Genomic DNA, 20702 nt, shown 5'->3' on the forward strand with positions numbered 1-20702 from the left:
GACACGGTGATGAAGAAGAGACGAGGAGAGGAAGGAAGGAGAAAAAGGTTGCGAAGCGCCAACGGCTCCGCCGTAATGAAAATGTGAATCTTGCCCCATGGAAGGATGTGACAGGAGACCCGAGCTGGGGCTGTGATGAGGAGGTAATGTTTCGAAGGTAATGTCAAGGAAGCCCACAGGCCAACGTACAGGAACGTCTGCGAGAACCCACTTGATTGTGTGGGAACGAAGATTACCTTCCCAGTTTCTAATCCCCCCCCCACCCCTCCCTGGATCCTCTTTCTAGATGGTTGACACGTGTCACGGCACGCAGTCAGATTATCGGGGCGCCCGCTTAATCCACCTCTGAGGCCGACTCCGGTGGGTGAGGGGGCTGCGGATGATCTGCCACACCAACGGTAATCCAGCACCTAGCGGTTTCCATGGCGGGGGGAGAGGGACGGGGGGGGCACATGTTGTTGCTCTCCTTACTGTCGCTGTATGTTGCCGTGGCAGCTTTGGATTAGGGTCCGTTGCACCGGCTGACATGCGGACCGACAGCTGTCAGCGAGATGTGCTAAACCGGAGGGGCCCCGTGTCTCCCCGCTGCCCTCGGGCCGTCCCTGAGCGGCGGCCAGCTAATCCCGTATCATTGTTTCGCGGGTTGTGTTTGTTACAATGGGTATCCGTGACATCACCGGTGTTGACACGGGCTCACGGGCAAACAACGCCAGTGTTTATCTCGGTCGCTGAGACTCCATGAAAAACACTCCCAGATGGGAGCGGGCCGCCGCCGCCGAGATAGCGGAGCAAATAGGTTGACAGAAAAATATTTACTGATAATAATCTCATCAAACAGATGATAGGAGGTTCTCTTTTCTCAATTGTCTTCCACAAATAAACATCTCGTCTGTCGTGCTGGGCCTGCAGGAATACTGTGTGATGGAAAAGTCTTCATCCATCCAGGTAAATGCAGCGCGATAAACAAACAAAGGAGACAGATAAAACAACGCTGCATTATATATTTGATGTTGGTGCCGGTCTGTGTGCTGTGACTCACTCACTGAGTGTTCTTGAGCGGTGTTTTGTTCTTTCAGGGGAGCTTGACTCTTATTTGGTCATTGTGACCCGACCGAAAATCAAGTCCTGATTACAGTACGGATTTTACGGCTTTTACAAGTGTTAGACATGTGTTTCTGTCATTTTTCAGTAGATAAAGTTCATCAAAGTGTGTTGAAAAGACCTTGAGAGAAAAAAACACCTTCTTTCATCTTGACAAGAGCCAGAACCGTGCAGCAGGACCGGTCGAGACCAGATCAGCAGCCATCCAAGTGACTCGCCGCTGCAGCGAGGCTCTCCACTTATTAAGGAGGGCCCATCACTCCTTATGTCAATGACAGGTCTACTAAAGCTACACAGACGTTTGAGCTTCTCCCTTCCCTCGGCCAGAGTGGCAGAGGGCTAACGCTGGTTTAACCATCCGCCCATTAGCAGGACCGAAGCAGTGAGAAACTCCACCTCAGCAGACCTCTGACTGGCTACAAAGGAAAACCTGCTTCCTATTATGCTCGAGCCGCTCCGGGTTGGTGCTGCTGCCGTAAACAATTCACACTGGTATAATTATGCGTGAGCGATTCTGCCAGTCATTGTTTTGTCATTTTTTTGCTCTCCATCTGGGATGCAGGAAAGTCGTTAGCCGAGAACAGCCAGGCTCCAATCACCGTAAAAGTAATGGTGAAAATTGCTGGGAATTACCTAAAAACTAGTGTCGGTAAAAAAAAACATGCAGCAGCACTTATACCCCCCCTCCCCCGCTCCAGATGTTTGTTAAGGTCTGAGCTCATATGGATGCCAGATATTGAACAGTGACTTCATTACACTGTTCACGACAGAACCCCCGCCCCCCCCCCCCCCCCCCTTCCTCCTTGATAACTATTAAGTCAGTCACAGCAGAGTGTGGCCTCAGTGGCCATCACCAGATATGAATGATGGAGAGACAATCAGCATGATGGAGTGGCTCTGCTTGGCGCGTAGGGAATATCTAATGTATTCTCTGTGTGTCCAGGCCGAGCTGTCCAAACACCATCTTTATGGTTGGACGTTTCCCAGGAGACAGCCATGCAGAGGTTAGACACAGAGACACGGACTGAAGAATAGCCACCTCTCCGCTACGGGGCCTGGCCACCAACCTCGCGGAATTTTTAATAGCACACTAAAATGTTGCGTAAAGACTAAATTGCTGCCCTCAATGGGCAACAGATGATGAAATTAAAGAGATTTAGAGCCGTGGGGGGAGATGGGCCGTGCATGTCTGATGCGGGCCTGGGAAACGAGAGGAAAGAGGGCAGCGGAGCAAACCGAGGCAGCATCTGGCCCCTCGTAGGGACAACACAGCTCTCTGGGAAGTCTCTACGGAGCAAGAAAGGGGCTGACTGATAGGCCTCTCTAACACCCGCTATGTGCACAGACTGGCACTAAGCTACTAGTAACACCTGCTGCACCCATATGGCAGAACAATATCACCCATCACCTGAACAAAACTAGAACATGTGAGACATTAAAAAAAAAAAAGAAAAGTTCCAACTGTGCCATTGCGAGGCCACTGCAAAAAAAAACAACTACTTCCCTTCAACCCTACCCCTACTCCGGGTAACCATAGCAACCCCTCACCTGTCGTCTCCGTCGGCAAGAATAGGCAGACAGCCAGGTCAGAGTGACATTTCCTCTAACACACATGCTCTGCGCAGTCCCTCGAACTCCCGTCAGCACATACGCAGACACAATGAACGTGAAAGATTTATATTCAATATATATTGGATTCATCTTCCGCCTTGTCTGACACCCTCCCTTTATCCCATCTCATTACCCTGTCACAGATGAATCCACACGGACACGTACGCACGCCAACGCGCTTCTGGCTTCTCTACTCCGGACACGGAGGAAGCTGGCAAAATGCCTTCTGTAGCCCACACAAAACCCAAAAAAATGGCAACAGTTACCCTGACCTGGCATATTGTGAGGCCCTAGCGTTAACGTGGCCCAGCATAAAGAGCTGGTGGGCTGCAGCAGCCTCTCTATTCACTAGAGACAAAACCTGGATCCGTGGCGTGATCTCGCTGGCTGACACATGAATAGAGCCAGGAATCCAGCAACGGCGGAGCCGGTTAACTCTGACACCCGCGAGGCTTCGCCTCTCTCTATGCAACACGGACGGAGAGGGAGGGGCGCTGGAGCGAGGTGCTAGACACGAACGGCGTAAAAAAAATAAAAAATAAAAACTGGCACCGGCGATGGCGGCTCGGCGGCCGCCCGTGTGCACTCGTGATAGAGCCACGCGCCACACAAAGGGACTGGGGGGGATGCCAGACTCGCAGCTGCAACATACTGGGCGACAAGCAGACTAACCGCAGCCTCGTCTCTTACAACCCTCCCACACAAACTTCTGCTTTTATCTCATCCCAAGTGTGGAAGGAAGTTAAAAATAATTCAAAAGAAAGAAAGGGGGGGGGGCTAAAAGACTGACACATTCAAACAAGCTCTGCTGTGAGGGATGAAGCTAAAATCACAGAGGCTGTTGGTAAGTTCGGATGGGACAGGCTTTATCCCGGGTGATGAGAGGGGGGAGGGGAGGGGGGGCCTCGCCACCTTGGCTCTCATTTTGCCGGCGCTTTCATCTCGCCGTGCACCGCGGACCCAGTGAGTCACCCCGGCGAGGAAAACACAACCAAAACCAATAGCCGGCAGATAGTATATCTTACGCTAACAAGCTTTTCACTTGGGGATACCATCGGCTCTCGTGGTTTTCTCACAGAGCTAATTAGGGATGGAGCGAGAAGCAGACCTGCAGCTATCCATCCACTCGGTTTTTATCCTTCTCTCTCTCTCTCTCTCTCTCTCTCTCTCTCCCCCCCTTTTTCAAATCTGCTGCTGTACTTTGCCTCCTTGCCATTCTCTCTCTCACTCACACACCTATATCAGGATACAGTCCGCGCTCCCTTCATGTTACGGATCAATCTACCTTTCCGTCTTCCAATCCACTACACCGCTGCCCTCACAGCCACCGTGTCCAGCTCAAGGCCACTACTGCCTCTTAATCCCATTAGACCAAACACAATCAATTATCCAGCCGGCCATAAGGATCTGAGAGCATTAAGAGGTTAGCTCAGGAGATTTAAAGCCATTGATGTCTTTGACAGGACTGCACCTCTCATGCTCCCTCCTTCAGCCCTGCACAGCGTTGCGGTTTGTGTGCGCGCGCGTGTGTCTGCGCGCGTTCATCAACATGACACCGCGGCACCGACTTGAGCCACCGTGCGTTGCTTTGCGGATCTTTAATCATGTCCCTGCCAGTCCCGGCAAATTACTGCCTCGTGATGGTAATCGATAAAGCGATGAATGCAGCCGGGGACTAAAGCCGCTGGAGCAAAGAAATACCGCTGTGTGGCCACTGGTGGGGTTCTCATAATCATAATCTGCTCCCTCTGGCAAAAGTAAAAGGGGAGGAGGGGGAGGGAGCAGGAGGAGGGGGGTGCAGAAAGAAAGACTTCTTTCAGAGAACGATGCACGCTGGTACGTGGTATTAGCAGTCAGGGGTGGAGGCGGTGTGGAGACACAGGTGCTGGTGCATCAATGCATTTCATGTGGATATAATCATAATGTAATATGGACACTCCACCCTCCCACACCCTAAACATACATGCTCCTCTGCTGCTCCATCCGCTCACCACCTCCCCTTTATTCTTCACTCCTCCACCCTGTAGTCCTCACTAACTTGTTCCTTCTCAGGCATTAAATATGATCATTCCTCTTCAAAAAGGCCCTACAATTAGCCACATAATGAATATTCAGTAAATGTAGTAGGACGAGATTGTGCGAGTTACAGAAATATATGACAGCAGGACGTGAAAGGTAAAAATCACACATGAGTGTCGTAGAATGTTCCGTGTACTTCATAGACAAAATAACACAAAACATGAATTATTACAAATACCTTATTAACATGAATGAGCAGTGACAGCAATGACCTGTGACATTTAGCGGTGTGATTGTAGATCTTTCTCATCAGGGTCCTATACATCATTAATGGTTCATTAATATTTCCAGTGATGAATCATTGATTATAGGGTGATTATGAAATACTTCCTCAAAATCTTATGTCCCTGCTGCGACCTCCGCTGGAAAATCATTTGGCTTCGGCTTGAAAGGCGGCGGAGCACTTGTGGCTCTAACTTTAACTCCACTCCTAAGGACTTGTCACTCCGCGTTTCCAGATGCAGCTGCCAAGCACCTTCTCCACCGGGATTCAAATGTGTTTCCTCATGCAGACACGATAGCCACTTTCCAATTTCAACTTCATCTTAAACCACCAATTTCTGCCGCCGCCGCGGTGATTGAAATATGAAACCCTGCATATATACAGGCCATTACAGCGAATACAAGGCCCCATCTGCTGTCAGTCTGCTCTGGGACGTATGCGGAGAAGAAACAACAGGAATAAGCTCCGGTCAAAACATATTTCTATTTATTTATTATTCAATAATGTGAATTGGCCCCTGACCCCCTGTGGCAACTGAAGCTAACCTACCCTGAGAAGAAAATGGCAGCCGTGCTGATTCAGGGGGAAATCAAACAGAATCCTCGGGGTTTTAGTGGAAGGAGAGTTCAAATCTGGCAGGATATGATGAGTCTCCCCTCGGAGTAAATCTTTCTTTTTTTGCTGTTTTTGGATCTTGCAAAACATGAGTCAAAAGCACGTTCACCTTCTAGTAGAACACCATGAACAGGCATGCCAAAATAGAAATAACAAGTAAATACATGAGTCATCCCATTAAGCAGAATCTTGAGCATCCCGAAAAGTCTTTGTTTTGGGGGTTTTTCCACCGGCAACATGAAGAGCTTTTATCTGTCTTTCATGCCTCCCCAGTTTTCCACGGCATGGTTTGATGGGTAGGTCTTTCTAACGTAAATTTAGCTGAAGAGAAAATATCATGAAGGAACAGTTGTTTTAAAATAAAATGAATTGAGTGGCATCGCAGACACCATCACACAGAGGGGGAATAAGAGGGGGGGCAAAAGCAGCTTAACGCACTGTTGTCCGCGGCTTTTCAAGGTGGTTTCAGCCGTTAATTGGTTCACTTTGACAGCTCGCGTCCACGGGTGCCGTCCAGCCCGGTTAAAGTCAGACGCTCAACGGGTTTTCTCTGGACCTTAAACACCGAGCCGCCGCTCTACGGGAGCCCGGCCAGCAAGGTCAGCACCGTGGTGTCCGTCGGGCCCGATGTGTCCGGCGCTCACACTCACCAAGGTCACGTCCGTCAGAGCCAATGAGCATCCCACTTATCTCAATCAAAGTCCTTCACAAATCTTTCAAGGGGGGGGGGGGGGGGGGGGGGGGTTGGTCCTGATTCAGGGAGAAATGGAGGGAAAAGAGCAGCAATTCTGTTGCACAGAAACTGAACAGCTCGTCAAATAAAGTCTTGGGTTGTTGAGACGATGATAAATGAGAAAAAAAACAATAATATTAATATTAAGAGAAAAGAGACGGTGTGTTATGAGCTGCACGCGTGTTTGACTACTCACCGATATTTGTTTTCCATTTAATAGGAGGAGAAAGGTTTCCTATTGCATATTTCTGCTACGGATTTCAAACAGCAACGACAACCAGGAAATGTTCCAACTTGTAAATTAGATGGAATAACAACAAATGCTTTTTAGGTCAACATTGGTTTGTTATTAATGGCCATGTGAGGCAATGACAGTGTTTAAATGTCAAACAAACACAAAGAGATAAGCTGACGTACATTTGTGTCCCTTAAGTGAGTCCAAAAGTAATGAATTTGGCATTAATTACAATAAATTACTGCACTTCACACAGGAAACACTCTATAAATTGTTTGGCAGGCAGTGCGAATGTTGTTTGTGTGACATAAATCACCAACTAACAATTCGACACTTGTGGATTTCCAAAAGTAAGAGAAATCCACATCAACACCCACCCACCGCTCGATATTTCAACAAACCATCTATCACTGTGAAATCATGTACCAATGGCACAATTAGTTGTGATGGATATTGGGGTAACTTTTATTTCAGGGACACACAGAATCTGACACATCAGATCCTGTGTGTCTAGTGAGTGAAGATCGTCATTCTTAAATGGTGAAGCATTTCTGAATGTCATTATGCGGCATTTGTTTGTGTAGGTGTGTGTGTGTGTGTGTGTGTGTGTGTTGGGAGGGGCGGTCGTCTGATCCCTTAATCTTCAGGGGCAGCGGTCCCCTCTCTCATCAACCATGCTCAGCCAATGTGACTGTCACTCCCAATCGGCACTGAGAGGGGCGCCCGTGCCTATTTTTATAAATGTATTCATATTCATTAGCCCCGAGTGTCATTCATGGCAGCAGTTATTTAATGCGCTGCGTAACCATCAGAAACTGGAGGAGCCTGCCTCCCCTCATCTCACAAATTAATAACACAGAAAATCACTGGCAAAGGTGCCTGCTGTCAAACAACAATGGCTCCTGATTTCCATCAACTGCGCGCACCTCCTTATTGCTCCTCGACGCACAAAAAAAACACTCATCAGTGATCTCCCTCGGGGAATCTCGAGAAAAATGTCATTGTACAATCCTTTGAAATATGAAATCATTCATTTAAGTGAGAATTAATTACAACGCTTCTTTTTTTTTTCCCCTTGACCCACCGCAGCATTCTGCCTCATAACATCTCGGTGGCAGCCGGTTAATTGTGCAGAATAACTGGTGTGAACGTCGGCGGCTAATGAGAGCAATTAAGCATCAGTCTTGTTCCAGATTTCCCTGCACCCGCTCACACAAAGACAGCGCGCTTTGCCCTGATTGGCTTGTATGCATGAAGCCTACAAAGCATTCATTGCACACAGGTCAACCAGAGCACGAGTCAAGTGACGGATACCAAGGGAAATGCACCTTTTGACAAAGACGACCGCACATGTTGATTTACACGTACGGCCCTTACAGGATTGTTAAGACCCATCGCGCGCGAGTGTTTCTTTCCATACTGCACCGCCACTTACTCAGGCACCATTTTGGGGCGACGTCCCTTCTTAAAGTAATGGAAGTGGGTTACTTTGCACAGCCCTCTTTGCAATGTTTTTTTCATGGCCATTGTTTCTGCTCCATCCCACTTTAAATCAAGAGCACAATGCCCCCCCCACCCTCCCACTCCTCAGCCCCACTACCCCACCGTACTTCACTCTGGACAACATTAATAAAACAAGCTTTCAATGATGCAGAGTGCAACGCCACATTGGGCTCTGAGCGGTGGTGTGATTAAAGCTTTTAAACACCACCACCCTTTGAGTTTGCATATGTCAGCTCTGCAGCATAGTGGGGTGCATGTTATCTCTATCGTTTTACCTTGTCTCTTTTTCTTCCCTTCACTATTCCTCACTAATGCAGTGGGAGCAGCAAACAGAGAGCTCGGTCCACCTTTTATCATATGAAGCTACAAGAGGAGCTGCAACAGTGAAATGGGAGTAGGGAGGAAGGAGGAAGGCGCAGGTGGAAAGGTAGCTGCTGTGCTAAATGTCAGGTGTGCTTTTTCATATTTTACTGTATCACATAAAATCAACTTATTTCACTCTGTTCCTTTACCTACAATTAAGTTTTCTGTTGCAGCGTCTCTTTTTATAGGAAGAAAATTCTCTGTGAAGCATTTTAAAAGACGGTGGCAGATCAGCGTAACATTCACTCAAAGAACACTTTTTATCGGTTATTTCTCCTCACAATTCCACACTGTAATCGAATGACAGCAATCCCTTGGGTAGAGAAACGGAAATAAAATGTTTTAATTGAATTTCATGAAATTAAACATTGGCAAGAGCAACTTCATTAAAATGATATAATCCCACCGACTCCCATTTCGGTTTCCCCCAGAGGCGGAGAACATGTCCACCATTGCTACAATAAGATATGTGCTCCAACATTTCCTTTCACAGAACAAGGAAATTACTCTTCAAAGACCCCTACTTGCAATTGAAAATAGCAATTTGTGAAAGCTTTGAGGACAATGACACAGACATCCAGCCCGAGGCCTCTGCAACAGCACAACACAAGTCAGAGCAGCTGCAGCCACTTTATGGAATCTGCTCGCAAACAACATGAGCCGACCCTGCCGCCCGATCTGCCGTGACGCTCCGACTTAAGTCAGGCATCACAAATCAGTTTTGAGCCATCATAGGAACGTCCCGTTTGATGCAGATCTGATTTGGCTTTACTCTCTCGGGTGAAGCTGTGTGTCAGCCTTGAGTGGGTTCACATGTCCGCTGCCTCCCCACGGTGGAGGCAAGACAGAGGGCCAACGTTGTCAAAAAGTCCTCGTCAACAAGGGGGGGGGGGGGGCGCTCGGGCGCGTTTGTTAAGGTACGACTCCGCGGCTCCGAGACGAGAGCAGACGGTGGTGACCGGAGCATTTGGGACACGGCAGTCCCCTGCAGAGTTAAAGCGGGCCGCGTCTCAAGCCCCTGTGACAGGAAATCTCACTCAGATCACAAAAGGCAGCAGTGATTGCATCGGACGTGCGCGTCCTCCTTCCCTCCGATGCGATGTCTTTGTTTTTTGTGAGTTACTCGTGTGGAGGCATTTGTACTTTTTGTGCGTGCGTGCGTGTTTGTGAGAGCGGGGGCGTTTTTCTCCCCCCCTAGCCAGCCTGCATTTCTCTTTTAAACATGGAAACGGTGACCTTCTTCTCCATATTGGCTGTCTGCGAGAGCACGGCGGAGCTGAAGAGTGTGTTAAAAGGCTGATTTCGATTAGGACAATTAGACTCAGGGGATGATAACCAGAGATGTGTTATGTCTGGCAACGGGCCGAGCACGCCACTGTAATCCAGGGGTGAGAGTATAAAAAGGCTGGCAGGGGGAGAAGTGGAAGGGTTACTGTTTGGGCTCCAACTGGGCACACTAATCCCCTTGATCCCCCCCCATTTTACTGTCAGCTGTTTCCTAGCTACTGTCGGATCTGCACAGAATTTAGGATTTGTGCTACTGTACACCACAGCAATCTCTACCCCACTGATGCAGCGCTCTCCTTTCTTTCCTCCATCAATGCTCCCCCCCCCCCACCCCTCACCCCCACTCCACCTATTGCCTCCTCCTAACGTCCATGTTGACTCTTTCTGTTCCCCTTTTCTCCATCACTTCACTCCAGCTGGGGTGGATGGAGGAGGGGGGGGGGGGGGGGGGGGGGCTGACTACATGGCATGGAGACAGGTTAAATTGGAAAGTATTTTGTACAGAGGGCCACCAGAGCGTGGCGCTTCACGAAAAAAAAAAAAAAGAAGCGCATTCTGATTTTGTCTATTCGCATGAGACGCCATGGCTGTGCAACCACTTTCATTAGTTGTGCCAAAGACGGCTTTCGAATACTGCGTTGGTCTTTTGAGAAATCTCCATTTAGCGATAACGAAACAATCCTTGCACGTGTGTAGATGCAAGTGTTAGTTTGGGTATCAGCGTACATAGACACTTTTGCCGTGTGCATGTTTGTGCATCTGCTAACATGCATTAACACAATAAAGGCACTTTTATTGGATTCCGCTTTCAAGCTGCCTTTGAAATTAAAATAAATCTGCAGCTGTATCTGCACACGATCTCTTTCTTCCTTGTCAGTATTTATTGCTTTCAGAGGTGCAAAGCCCCACAGACTTCCAGCTTAACCTCCGAGGAGCCCTCCCAAACTCATCCTTAATCATTCCGGGCGGATACACATGACAGACTCGTTTTTGCGTATTGGCAAATTCATGCTTCATTGTCAAACACTGGCTCTGCATGGCCCCGCGTCAATTAATCCTGTAAGCAAGTAAAGGAAGAGTGGGGGTCTTAATGTGTTTGATTTCAATAGGAGCCGCTGTACTGCATTGATTTGCGGATGTACTGTACACCTACATCATTTGTATCCTTTAAACCGTCAAGCTGGCCGACCATTCCTGCTTCTCTGGAGCCTTTGTTCAGTCTGTATGTTCGATTGGGTGCTTTAAATCTTACCAGCAAAGTAATTCCATGGTGCATTAATAACAACGTAATGATCCAGGATAATAACTGTGCAGAACATTGCAGTCACATATGTTAGAACTCATTGTGTTCTCAAGAAAATGTAGTTCTATGAGCTCATGCCTTTGAAAGCCTAATTACGAGCATTTTCACAGAAATTGTCGGGTTCAAGTCAGTTTTTTAGTTCTGTAAATAATCTCTCTGAATGCAATGTGCCTCAGGTGAAGTAAACAGGCTTCCATCCAGTGATGGAAAAAGGCTTTTGTCCGGGCTTTCGACTTGAATCCTGCCGTATGGTTTCAGTCTCGCACTTGAAGCACTTTCATGGCCTGTGCTTTGAGGCCGAGGAAAGGGGATCCAGATGCGACGTGGGCCGTAGAAGAAGAAGAAGAAGAAGCTGAAGAAGAAGAAGCCTGCAGTGCCGCTGTCCGCTCCCATCACCGTCACAATTCTTAACCGACATCCTTTTGATGTTAGCGGCAAGGACACTGGTCAAAAAGGGAGGTGTACAATAAAGTATGGCCATCCAACAAGGACAACCAGTGCTACCCAATACCAGGGAGGGGAATTCCTTATCAGCAAACAATAAAAGGCAGCTGTATGACATTCTAGGTAGAAATTACCACTGCATGCCTTTGACCGAACCAAACGCTTACTATCCACACCCACTCCTCCCGGCGCGTCTGTAGCAGGCCATTTGTTTACAGTGAAGGTGAAGCTCTCTCAAAATGTGACAGGAGTGGGGAGATCCTGATGTTGAGCTCTGCCGATCTTTTGGGAGGAGGAGGAAGAAGGCAAGAGTGAGGTAACAAAAATGATGTCAGACAAGATATGGAATCCCACGTGGCCAAGAACAGGACGATGGGGAACGAGAGAGTCCGCTGTCGTCCGACTCAATACTGAGCAAACAGCATTGACATGCAGCTTGAAGCATTTGGCCAGACCCCCCCCCCCCCCCCCCCCCCAGTGGGACTGGGAGGCTTCATGCCAAGCGCAGGCCGAGCAGCAAACTCAGCCCTGCAGATGGAGGATGCTAGAGCCCTGCCTTCACCTCCGTGCACGGGGAATGGCACCCATGGGATAACTGTCTTATGCTGGAAAGAAATAAAAAGTAATTACTGTCATTTAGAAATTCAATAATCTAGATGTATCGCAAGTCCAAGGACTACATCTAAATTAACGAGCAGTCTCTCTAGAATTTTTTTTAGTTTAATTGTATTTTGATTAAACACAAAACACACGTTGGATCATCTTGGGAGGCAGAATTCCACCGGGTGGAACATGTTGAACTAGCGACTCTTCCTGCTGTCCTCGTGCACTTTGCTCTCAACTCTCCATCATTTGACGGCTCTCTTTGAAGCGCCAACAATCTCCCCACATTTAGCCAGGTCTTTTAGGGACACAGTGGTGGTCACGGTGGTGGCTAAGTAGTCCGTTTGCCACTCACCCCCCCCCCCCCCCCCCTTCTGAGTGACACGTGGAGCAATTCCTCTGCACAGTTCTCCGCTGTGTGTCGCATCTCTTGTTTGTTTTACTTCCAACGCAAAAAGCTCTCCCCATCTTCAACCACCGTCTCCGTCTCTGCCTGCAGCACGCGGTGGTTTCGCGCCGAGGGGTCCGCGCACGCCGGAAGTGAACAAGGTTCTGTTCAAATCTACTGGAAATTGCAGCTGTGATCGTCTTAACAACATCTTTCTTTCCCCATCGTCTCCAGTTCCAGATGTTGTATGACTGGTTGTTCTTCGGACTCGATTATTCCTTCCTTTTCCATGTGTCTGTATTGAGTGAAACAACGATATGGGCGTGCCTGATCCTGTCTTTGCTTGCTGCTGGTGGTGGTTGGGCAGCGTAGCAAACCGTCTCTGTCTGAGGTCAGCAGAAGACTGGAGCAGAATATCAAGATGTGAAGAATTCACCCGTGTGAATGTACAAGGAGAAATGGATTGGTACCAGCAGTTGTTATCACACGGAGACAAAACATCCCCCTCCCCGCCCCTCCTCCACCCCCAGTTTCTCCTCGACTTCTCTTTTCCTTTTGCCTCTATTGCCATTTTATTCACAACGCAAGAATACACTCGTCGGTCCCCAGGAGGGGCGAGCTGAATGAGAGCAGAGATTCAGCGTGCGCATTATGCTGTAAAAAGCGCTGTTTCTCACCCCGGTGTTCCACGAGATGCCTTTTGTGATGTTTAAATGTTTACTTGGAACAGCTCGGGGGCCTCAAAGACAAATGTATGGTCCAAGAAAACTGCCTCGGTACAATCCCTCTTTTCCCAGGATGAAAGTATAATGACACCATTTCGAGGACTCGTCCCAGTCGCGTCTTTGAATGATGCTTTGATGAAGCGGCACACACAACACTCTTTGCTCCCTTGTCAAAATGATACTAGACAAATTAAACGAACAGTGCCGCTTTGAATCCCCTTCCATATCCAAGGTCATTTCCTTCCAATATCTGTCCCGGCTCAGGGCCTGCTCCGAGACATTTCTTTTTGTTCTTGATAGTTGAGGAGGGGCGTCCTGGCCCTGAGTCAGATTGATTAGAATTTAAGCTATTTATAAGTGAAGGATTTCTCTCTTCCCTTTGCAGTGCTTTCTCTGCCTCAACAGTAAACAAGGATACGGAGAAACCAAAGCACGCCAATGCGATTAACATTCGCACAAAGTCAATATTGGGAATATTTAAATTAGAGAAACGGTGGGTTTTTTTTTTAAAGAAGATATATCTGTGGATAAATAAAAATCAATCAATAGAAGACCTATGTTTACTGTGTGCCTTCTTTAGGGACCAGGATTCTCAGGATTTCAGCCGGCTACCCCTTAACATGGCAGCAAACAGAGGGAGAAAGGACTCTTTGCCCCATGCAAACAGACATTACCATAACCCTTTAGGCAAATGGCAATTACTGGGCAAGGGGCGAGTGCCAAAACCCTGTGGTACAAGTTAATTTGATTACATTTCCATTATGAACTATAAACACAGTTTTGCTGCTCGACTGAGCCAATTAAAAGCCTCCAGAAGCTAGAAAACGTTGACAGCGCAGCAGCTCTATTGTTCTTCAACAAAAGAGCTGCAGATTGTGATCATTTGTTCCCCTTAAACAGGTTAGAGGCACTTGCACTTTCTTTCTTTTAAGAAACATTAGCGTTATTATTTGTAAACAAGGTATAAGGCTTTTTCGTTCATTTTGAAATGTTCCTGCTAGTGAACACACACATTTTTCGGTTGTCTTGTTCTTATTCAGCTGTGATATGTTCCATCTTGGGGAATAAAGCATCCCGTGACAACGTGAATGAAAACGTGTGAACAGCAATTGGCAGCCAGAGGAAAAAAGCCGCCAACCGGCCCGGACACGGGAGGCAGGAAGTCGCTGGAGAAACACAGGGAGCCTTCACCTGAGGCTGCGCGAGCCGCTAGCTGGCGTTTCTGGGAACGATCCACGTCGCGAGGAAAACGCTCATTGAGTCCAAATTTCAGCAGACATCTGTCAGCTCCCTGGAGAAGTAAACATGTTTAATTAACTAAATATCGCCAGACAGGGGGGGGCGCATGCCATAAATATGCACCGTGTTGAATTAGGGTCTGGTGGACGAGAAGTTACAGCGCTACCGCGTCACTGTGCCCCCTATAGGACTCGTGGCGTTATCAAAGCGCTTTAAGTTGCAGGGAAATGCAATGATTTCATCACATACGGCTGAGGATTCAGTAGCAAGTCTAAAATCAAATCCCTGAGGCCAATGTGGCGTCAATGCAAGTATGGAGGTCTACTATTGTGGAGCCACATGCAAAACGGATATTTTTTTCCGTTATTTGTCTTTTTGCGAGGGGGCGTAGATAATCGGGTTTTGATCAGTCTGTGCTGGAACTAGGAGATGCGTTTGTTTCTATTGAAACTGTATTATTGTTCTCCCGCTGGAGTTGTGTAATCTTGTACACATCGGGTTGTCTATCTTTCAGTGTGTGTTTTTTCATGTGGGTGTACTGGTTTGTCACTGATGCAGATGAATTATGATCTGGTGCATGTATTAGCGCGGGGAGTTTTAATCACACGGGGATTCAGAGTGTTTTAAACAAATGCTTTTTTGTAAGCACACTGGATTATCATAAGATTTAAAGATTTGGAAATGCCTGACAGCTGTCAAGCTGTGTAATAACGTACGTCCAGAAAATTATAGCAGCTGCCGGTTGGCAGAATGTCAATGCTGCTATCAAGATTAATGCTCAATTGACAAGAACATACAGTAAGCGCCAGAAACCACACACACACACACACTCACAGCGCATGACGCAAATAGAAACACAGTCACTCACAAGACACAGGTAGATTTCAGCAGCAGAGGCTTTGTGGAGAGGAGAGAAGATACAGAGGCTGCTAGGAGGGGAAGAAATAAGAAACCTCACACTCATTTAATTGCTATTTTGATGAAAGGGTCAGAATGAGTTTTAAAATGAGACGCTGAGAGCAGCCTGTGGCAGAAGACAGGTCCTCCCATGGACCGTACCAGCTACCCCCCCCTGTGTGCCGAAAGCAGCCGGTGGTATTAAACACAGCAGGAGCCTCCGAAGGAGCCTGTTGCAAAACAAGTACACGCTACCGCCGGTTCCCTCGGGGCCTCGTCTGCGTGTATATCGCCTAATTTATGAAATCCTCAGAGGTCCTCCCTGCACAGGGAAAAGACGGCAGCCTCTCTAACTACATGCACAGGCACACGCGCACCGCCAGTAATTTGCAAACACAGAACGCCCCATGAGGATGCAATCGGCTCCCTACTTTGGACGAACAAGACCTCTCTCGCTTGTGAGAGGACCCTCTGCAAATAAAGCAACTCTATCGCCGCTGAAGAACCTAAAGCAGTGATTGTGCACCAGAGGAGGTCCTTATCAAGTGAGAGAGCAGGCAGACAGAGAAGCAAATCTCTCGCCAATGCTAATGCGGAATATTCGATGGGCCTGAATACCAACCACGAGAGAAAGAGGTGCGTTTGGGGAGGAAAGTTAAAACCCCGTAAGGTAACGTTGGAGCACTCGAACAAATCCTCACGGGCAGCATGTTAGCTCGAGAAAAGGATGGGAATACCAGCTAGAGGAACTGTGCCCTGCATAACAAGAGACGCCAGAGACTCTCTTAAGACACGGCAGGGAGCACTTCAGAGCAATGCGACCTGTTCAAAGACAAACAGGCAAAGGATTATACCGCTTTTAGCACTTTGGAGCACTGAGCATTGTGATTATGAGATGGGGAGTGCTAGAGAAGCCACCTCTCATGTGAGGCAACTTCCACAACTAGATTTGGCTTTTTTTTTTTCCTCCTTCGAGGCCGATTAAAGCAAATGCCGTAAGGATCTGTATGTAAAAAAACATGCATCTTTCTTTCGCGGTTGTGTGCGGCCCTTTCTAATAAAAAGCATGACCCTTTGGTTGGAATTTTAAGCATGAGGTTAAATACTATTTAATAGGATTATCCGTTAAGTGTGCTGATGAAATTCTCAGCCCACACGATTCACTTTTTCCTCCATCGACTCACCTTCAGTTGTCGTGACAGTTATTTGATGTTGTGCTTTTCCAATTCTGAAATATTGAGTCAGGAAGGATCTGTACCCGCTGCTTTTTCCCTCGACTTACCATCTAGTGGGTATATCTCATTACCTTTTCACTGGTCAAGAGGTACATGTCATCCACTGACAGATGGCAAGTGACAAGACGCACCAATTTCCCCGGAAATTGCATGATTAGTGTGGATCGTGTTCACGCCTTTATCCTCATATCTCTGACTGTGAATGAAACACGCGTGTTGGGAATTATTCATCCTGCTCTATTACTTTCACGCTACCTGCAAGCCAGAGTGCAAAAATGGGCATAGATAAATGTAACACAGCCTTCAAATAATGGCCTTGCCCCCATTGTTCCTTGGTCATATTGTTTCTAGTTAATAACGGATTTTGGTAGAATATTATGATAAAAGGAGTTTGGAGGTTACTCAGACGGGGCCATTGGTCGTTTTACAGATTCATTTTGTACATTTTGGGATGCATTGAAATTGCTCACACAATCACAAATCGTTGAAGCTCATTCAAACCAACAAATATTTGCCACTTATTATCAGTGCCGAGCTCTGCAGAGGCAAACTGCTTGTGCCTTTTTGGGGGGGGGGAGCTTTAGGAGCATGTGGTTATGACATTAACGAGGAAATATTTAGAGGCAAAAACGTCAATTTGTGATCTCATTTAGAGTGTGTGTGAGCAGATCTATAAAAGCCAACATGCATCATGCTTGGAACAGTTTCTTTTTTTTTTTTATTGGACCCTCTGTATTTCTGCCACGTACTTTCTTGTGCGCTTTCTCCGGTCGCTCCTCGCAAACCCACCGCTGCTACACTTTGGGCGGACAAAACAATCAAGAGTTGAGAATTTTACCTTGAGCCCGAGCGCTGAGGATGCACGTCGCCGTAAGCAGAATCCAACAGGAGACCCGTCCGGTCCGACCCGCAGTAACCATGGTCCGCGGACCCGCCGTCGAGCCACCGGTGCGCCTTCCACGTCTCCACGCTGGGGACATGTTGCTGTGGGTGGCCACGCGCGCGCACAAACACACACACACACACTGCACTCTTCTCCCCGGAAGAGTCCTGTCTGATGGCTGCTCCTGTGAGTCAGACTGCTCCTCCTCGCTGGAGAAAACGGGGTGAGCGACTGGGGGGGGGGAGCTGGTGGAGAGAGCGCGCTCCGCCACAGAGCACCGGGCGCACACTGACAGACGCGCGCGTCGGTATGAAAAGCCCGTGGACAAGTCCCGCATAAGCGAGGCGGAGTCAGTCCAATTGAATTTGCTTGGCTGTCAAGTGTGCGAGAAGCAATATTGACTTCATCTTCCTACCGCTGCGAATAATGACAATAATAATAATAATAAAAAATAAAAAATAAACATAAGGGATAGAAAACGAGAGGGTGTGAGTTCACTGCTTTTCCTCACATTTTTTTGTGTTAGTCCTCTAAACTAAAACTGGATTCGTGTATTCCTCTATGATTACCTTCCCATTGCAGGTGTCCTTGAGCAAGTCAGCACAGCAAAGCTCTGCTCCGTTTCATTACCCGGTGACCAGCAGGTGTGCGCTGTCTAAATAGACTCCACCTCAGCAGAGAGGCTAAAAACGTTTCCATGTGCCGAAAAACTGTTGTCTATTGTGCCATTGTTTCACCTACATGCCAGTTTGTTTGTTTTTTTTGTATTTTTTTTAAATCAATTGAACCATTGCAAAGAATACAGATGTGCGCACGGGAGCCAAACAGCGCGAAGACAACAGCTCTGTACGCCATTGCCACCACGCGGCGGAAAGGAGAAACATGGATACAGAAATAGATCTATTTGGGCAGCTGTGATTGATTGCTGACACATTAAAACCAAAGGCCCTGCCTTTCTCAAGCTACCTGATGACAACCAAATCTTCTTTGGAGGCGTTTACTGCCCACGTTTAAAGCCTAAACAGACCATGCAGCCCCTTTCTGTAAGTTGGCCTCCGGTTGGCACCGGTTCTGTGGTGTTGCCAAACCATTAGGTAAGGCAAACAGCATGAGAAATCGCATACACCTGTTGTTGTCTGAGCATGCTCACTCCGTCAGAAGGCTTTCCTGTCAGCAGACAGGGATGAAAGGTTTGTGTGAGCCGGCGGACACTTCTGAAAACAGAGGAGGGTACGTGTGGGCTTTGATATCGGCTCCGTTGTCTTTTGCTTCTTGTGGGCCCACTAGAGAATGCATGTGGGGGGAGGCGAGGCAGCAGCTCTCTCACGTCATTGTATAGCCTTGAAAAAAAAAATCCCCCCTATGTGTGTCTGTCTAGTTAGCAAGCTACTCCACAATGAGCGAGGTGACGCACTCCGTCCTCTCCGTCTGTAACACCACCCTGAATTTTATTGCCCGGCCCTTTGCTCAACAAATTACCAGCTTCCCTTTGTCCCCACATTTCATGGAGTCTCATTTCTACCAGGAGCTTTTTTGGTCCTCCACTGCTGCTTCCCTTTATTTCCTCTCCCATCACCGGCAACCCCCCCCCCCCCCCTCCCCCCCCTCAACCCCCCATAATGATGTGCTGATTATGATTATGAGGCTCTTAGGCCAGCAGATTGCTCTCCAGTCTCATTCGCATGCTGTGGAAAATTGCTGCTGTCTTGAAGCCCCCACCCTGCTGCGCGTATGAGGCAGGTTGACATTAGACAACCTTCTGGGAACAGAGCTCAGCCACCGGGGCAGGTGCTCTGTCTCCATCTCGCAAACAGTTCTGCAGCAAAGGAAACAGAGGCTGGCTGAGGCTACACCACGCTGGGTGGGCATTGTGTAGCTGACAGGCTCCTTTTACTTGTCGAGCGAGACCAGTGCGGTGTTACACACGGTGAAAAAAAAACAAAAGTCATTTACTCATCTTCCAACATCACAACTGCTCCATTGGTTGGCATAAGGACAGTATTTCCATATTAGATGTGTTTGCCATTCTGATTTAATCGTAGTGCTTCATCTTTATGTTCCAAGTAAACAAAATGACATGTAAAAGGGTTGAAGGACACAAAATGACGTCAACGACGGGTTTTATCTTAAGGTACCGCAGGAGTCCTTGACGGACTAAATGATTAGACAGTCACCACTTTGCTTCAGTAACATTGACAATCTAAAAAAAAAGGATGAGTAAATCTTTAGAATTTAAACCTTTTGATTTGATTTTGAAACGTTGGAGAGCCTTGAAATTCTCCCTCTTAACACGTCACTTTTTGTCTCATAAAAAGCACAAAAGCGCAAGAATTCATCTCAAACGTAATTCTTTAAAATGTCTTAAAGGGAGATTAAAATGACTGGTTGAGAAAGATACTCTCGGCAATGTGACATTTACTTAAATGGAACCAATATAACTTGTCTCTTCCCTTTCGCTTCGTGCCACGAATCAGAAAGTACTTATTTGAGTCATCTGATCGAGTTCACCTACATTGGGACCGTGACGGTAATGCACTTGCATGTAGCCAGTGAGAGATGGGGAATGCACCACGGACTTCCAAGAGCTGTTCCCTCTCCATCAGTTCTCCCGATTTGAAATGGCTTGATTGAAATGAGCGTCATTTGCGAGTGACCCTGCGCTGCCTCACTTATGCATGGTGGCATGATAATGGAAAGGCAAATCAAGTGGCTTTGAAATGCCAGTCTCTGCCCATCACATCTGTGGGTACATACCAATAGTAGAGTCACTATGGTCCAGTTCTTCGTAAACAGGAACACGGCCCAACTAATAAATGACCAGACTGGGAGTCTGACCATCTGGTGTCGTGGTGCAGCCAGAACAACCTGGAGCTCTAAAGACAGTGGAGATGGTTGTGGATTTCCCGGAGGAACAGAGCCCCACCTTCCCCCATCACCCTGTGTGATTTTACATTTTTAACTTTAACTTTATTCTCTTGTTTTATACTAACCCATAGCCTTATTCTACTAACCCATTGCATTAGCATTTCATTTTACTTTATTTTATTGCTTGTGCACTGCTGTCTTGTTGTCTATTGTTACACTGTCTACTGTCACGCACCAAATTCCTTGTATGTTTGACATATTTTGGCAATAAATGTTTCCTGATTCCTTAACTTGAGGCTTTATTGGTCCGTTTTCATTCTGCGTGTTCCTCCGGAGGTGCTGCTGCTTCAGTTTACAAGGTGAATGTGAT

General features: G+C 47.5%; 1 protein-coding gene across 4 annotated transcripts in view; it reads right to left on the bottom strand.

Annotated features, from left to right (window-relative positions):
- LOC120827901 (protein sidekick-2) overlaps positions 1-17770 on the bottom strand; it is a 72005-nt gene extending 54235 nt beyond the window's left edge. For 3 of the 4 annotated variants that reach the window (XM_040191068.2, XM_040191065.2, XM_040191064.2), the window contains exon 1: positions 17423-17768. In XM_040191068.2, the coding sequence (XP_040047002.2) occupies positions 17423-17564 (142 nt within the window). In that variant the 5' untranslated portion in view covers positions 17565-17768. Of the gene's footprint in view, positions 1-17422 lie in introns of all 4 variants that reach the window. The other variant, XM_040191066.2, reaches the window with a different exon arrangement.
- Between the last annotated feature and the right edge of the window lie 2932 nt (positions 17771-20702).

The sequence above is a fragment of the Gasterosteus aculeatus genome, chromosome 11 (assembly GCF_964276395.1).
Source record: "Gasterosteus aculeatus chromosome 11, fGasAcu3.hap1.1, whole genome shotgun sequence".
In the NCBI taxonomy this organism is placed as follows: Eukaryota; Metazoa; Chordata; class Actinopteri; order Perciformes; family Gasterosteidae; genus Gasterosteus; species Gasterosteus aculeatus.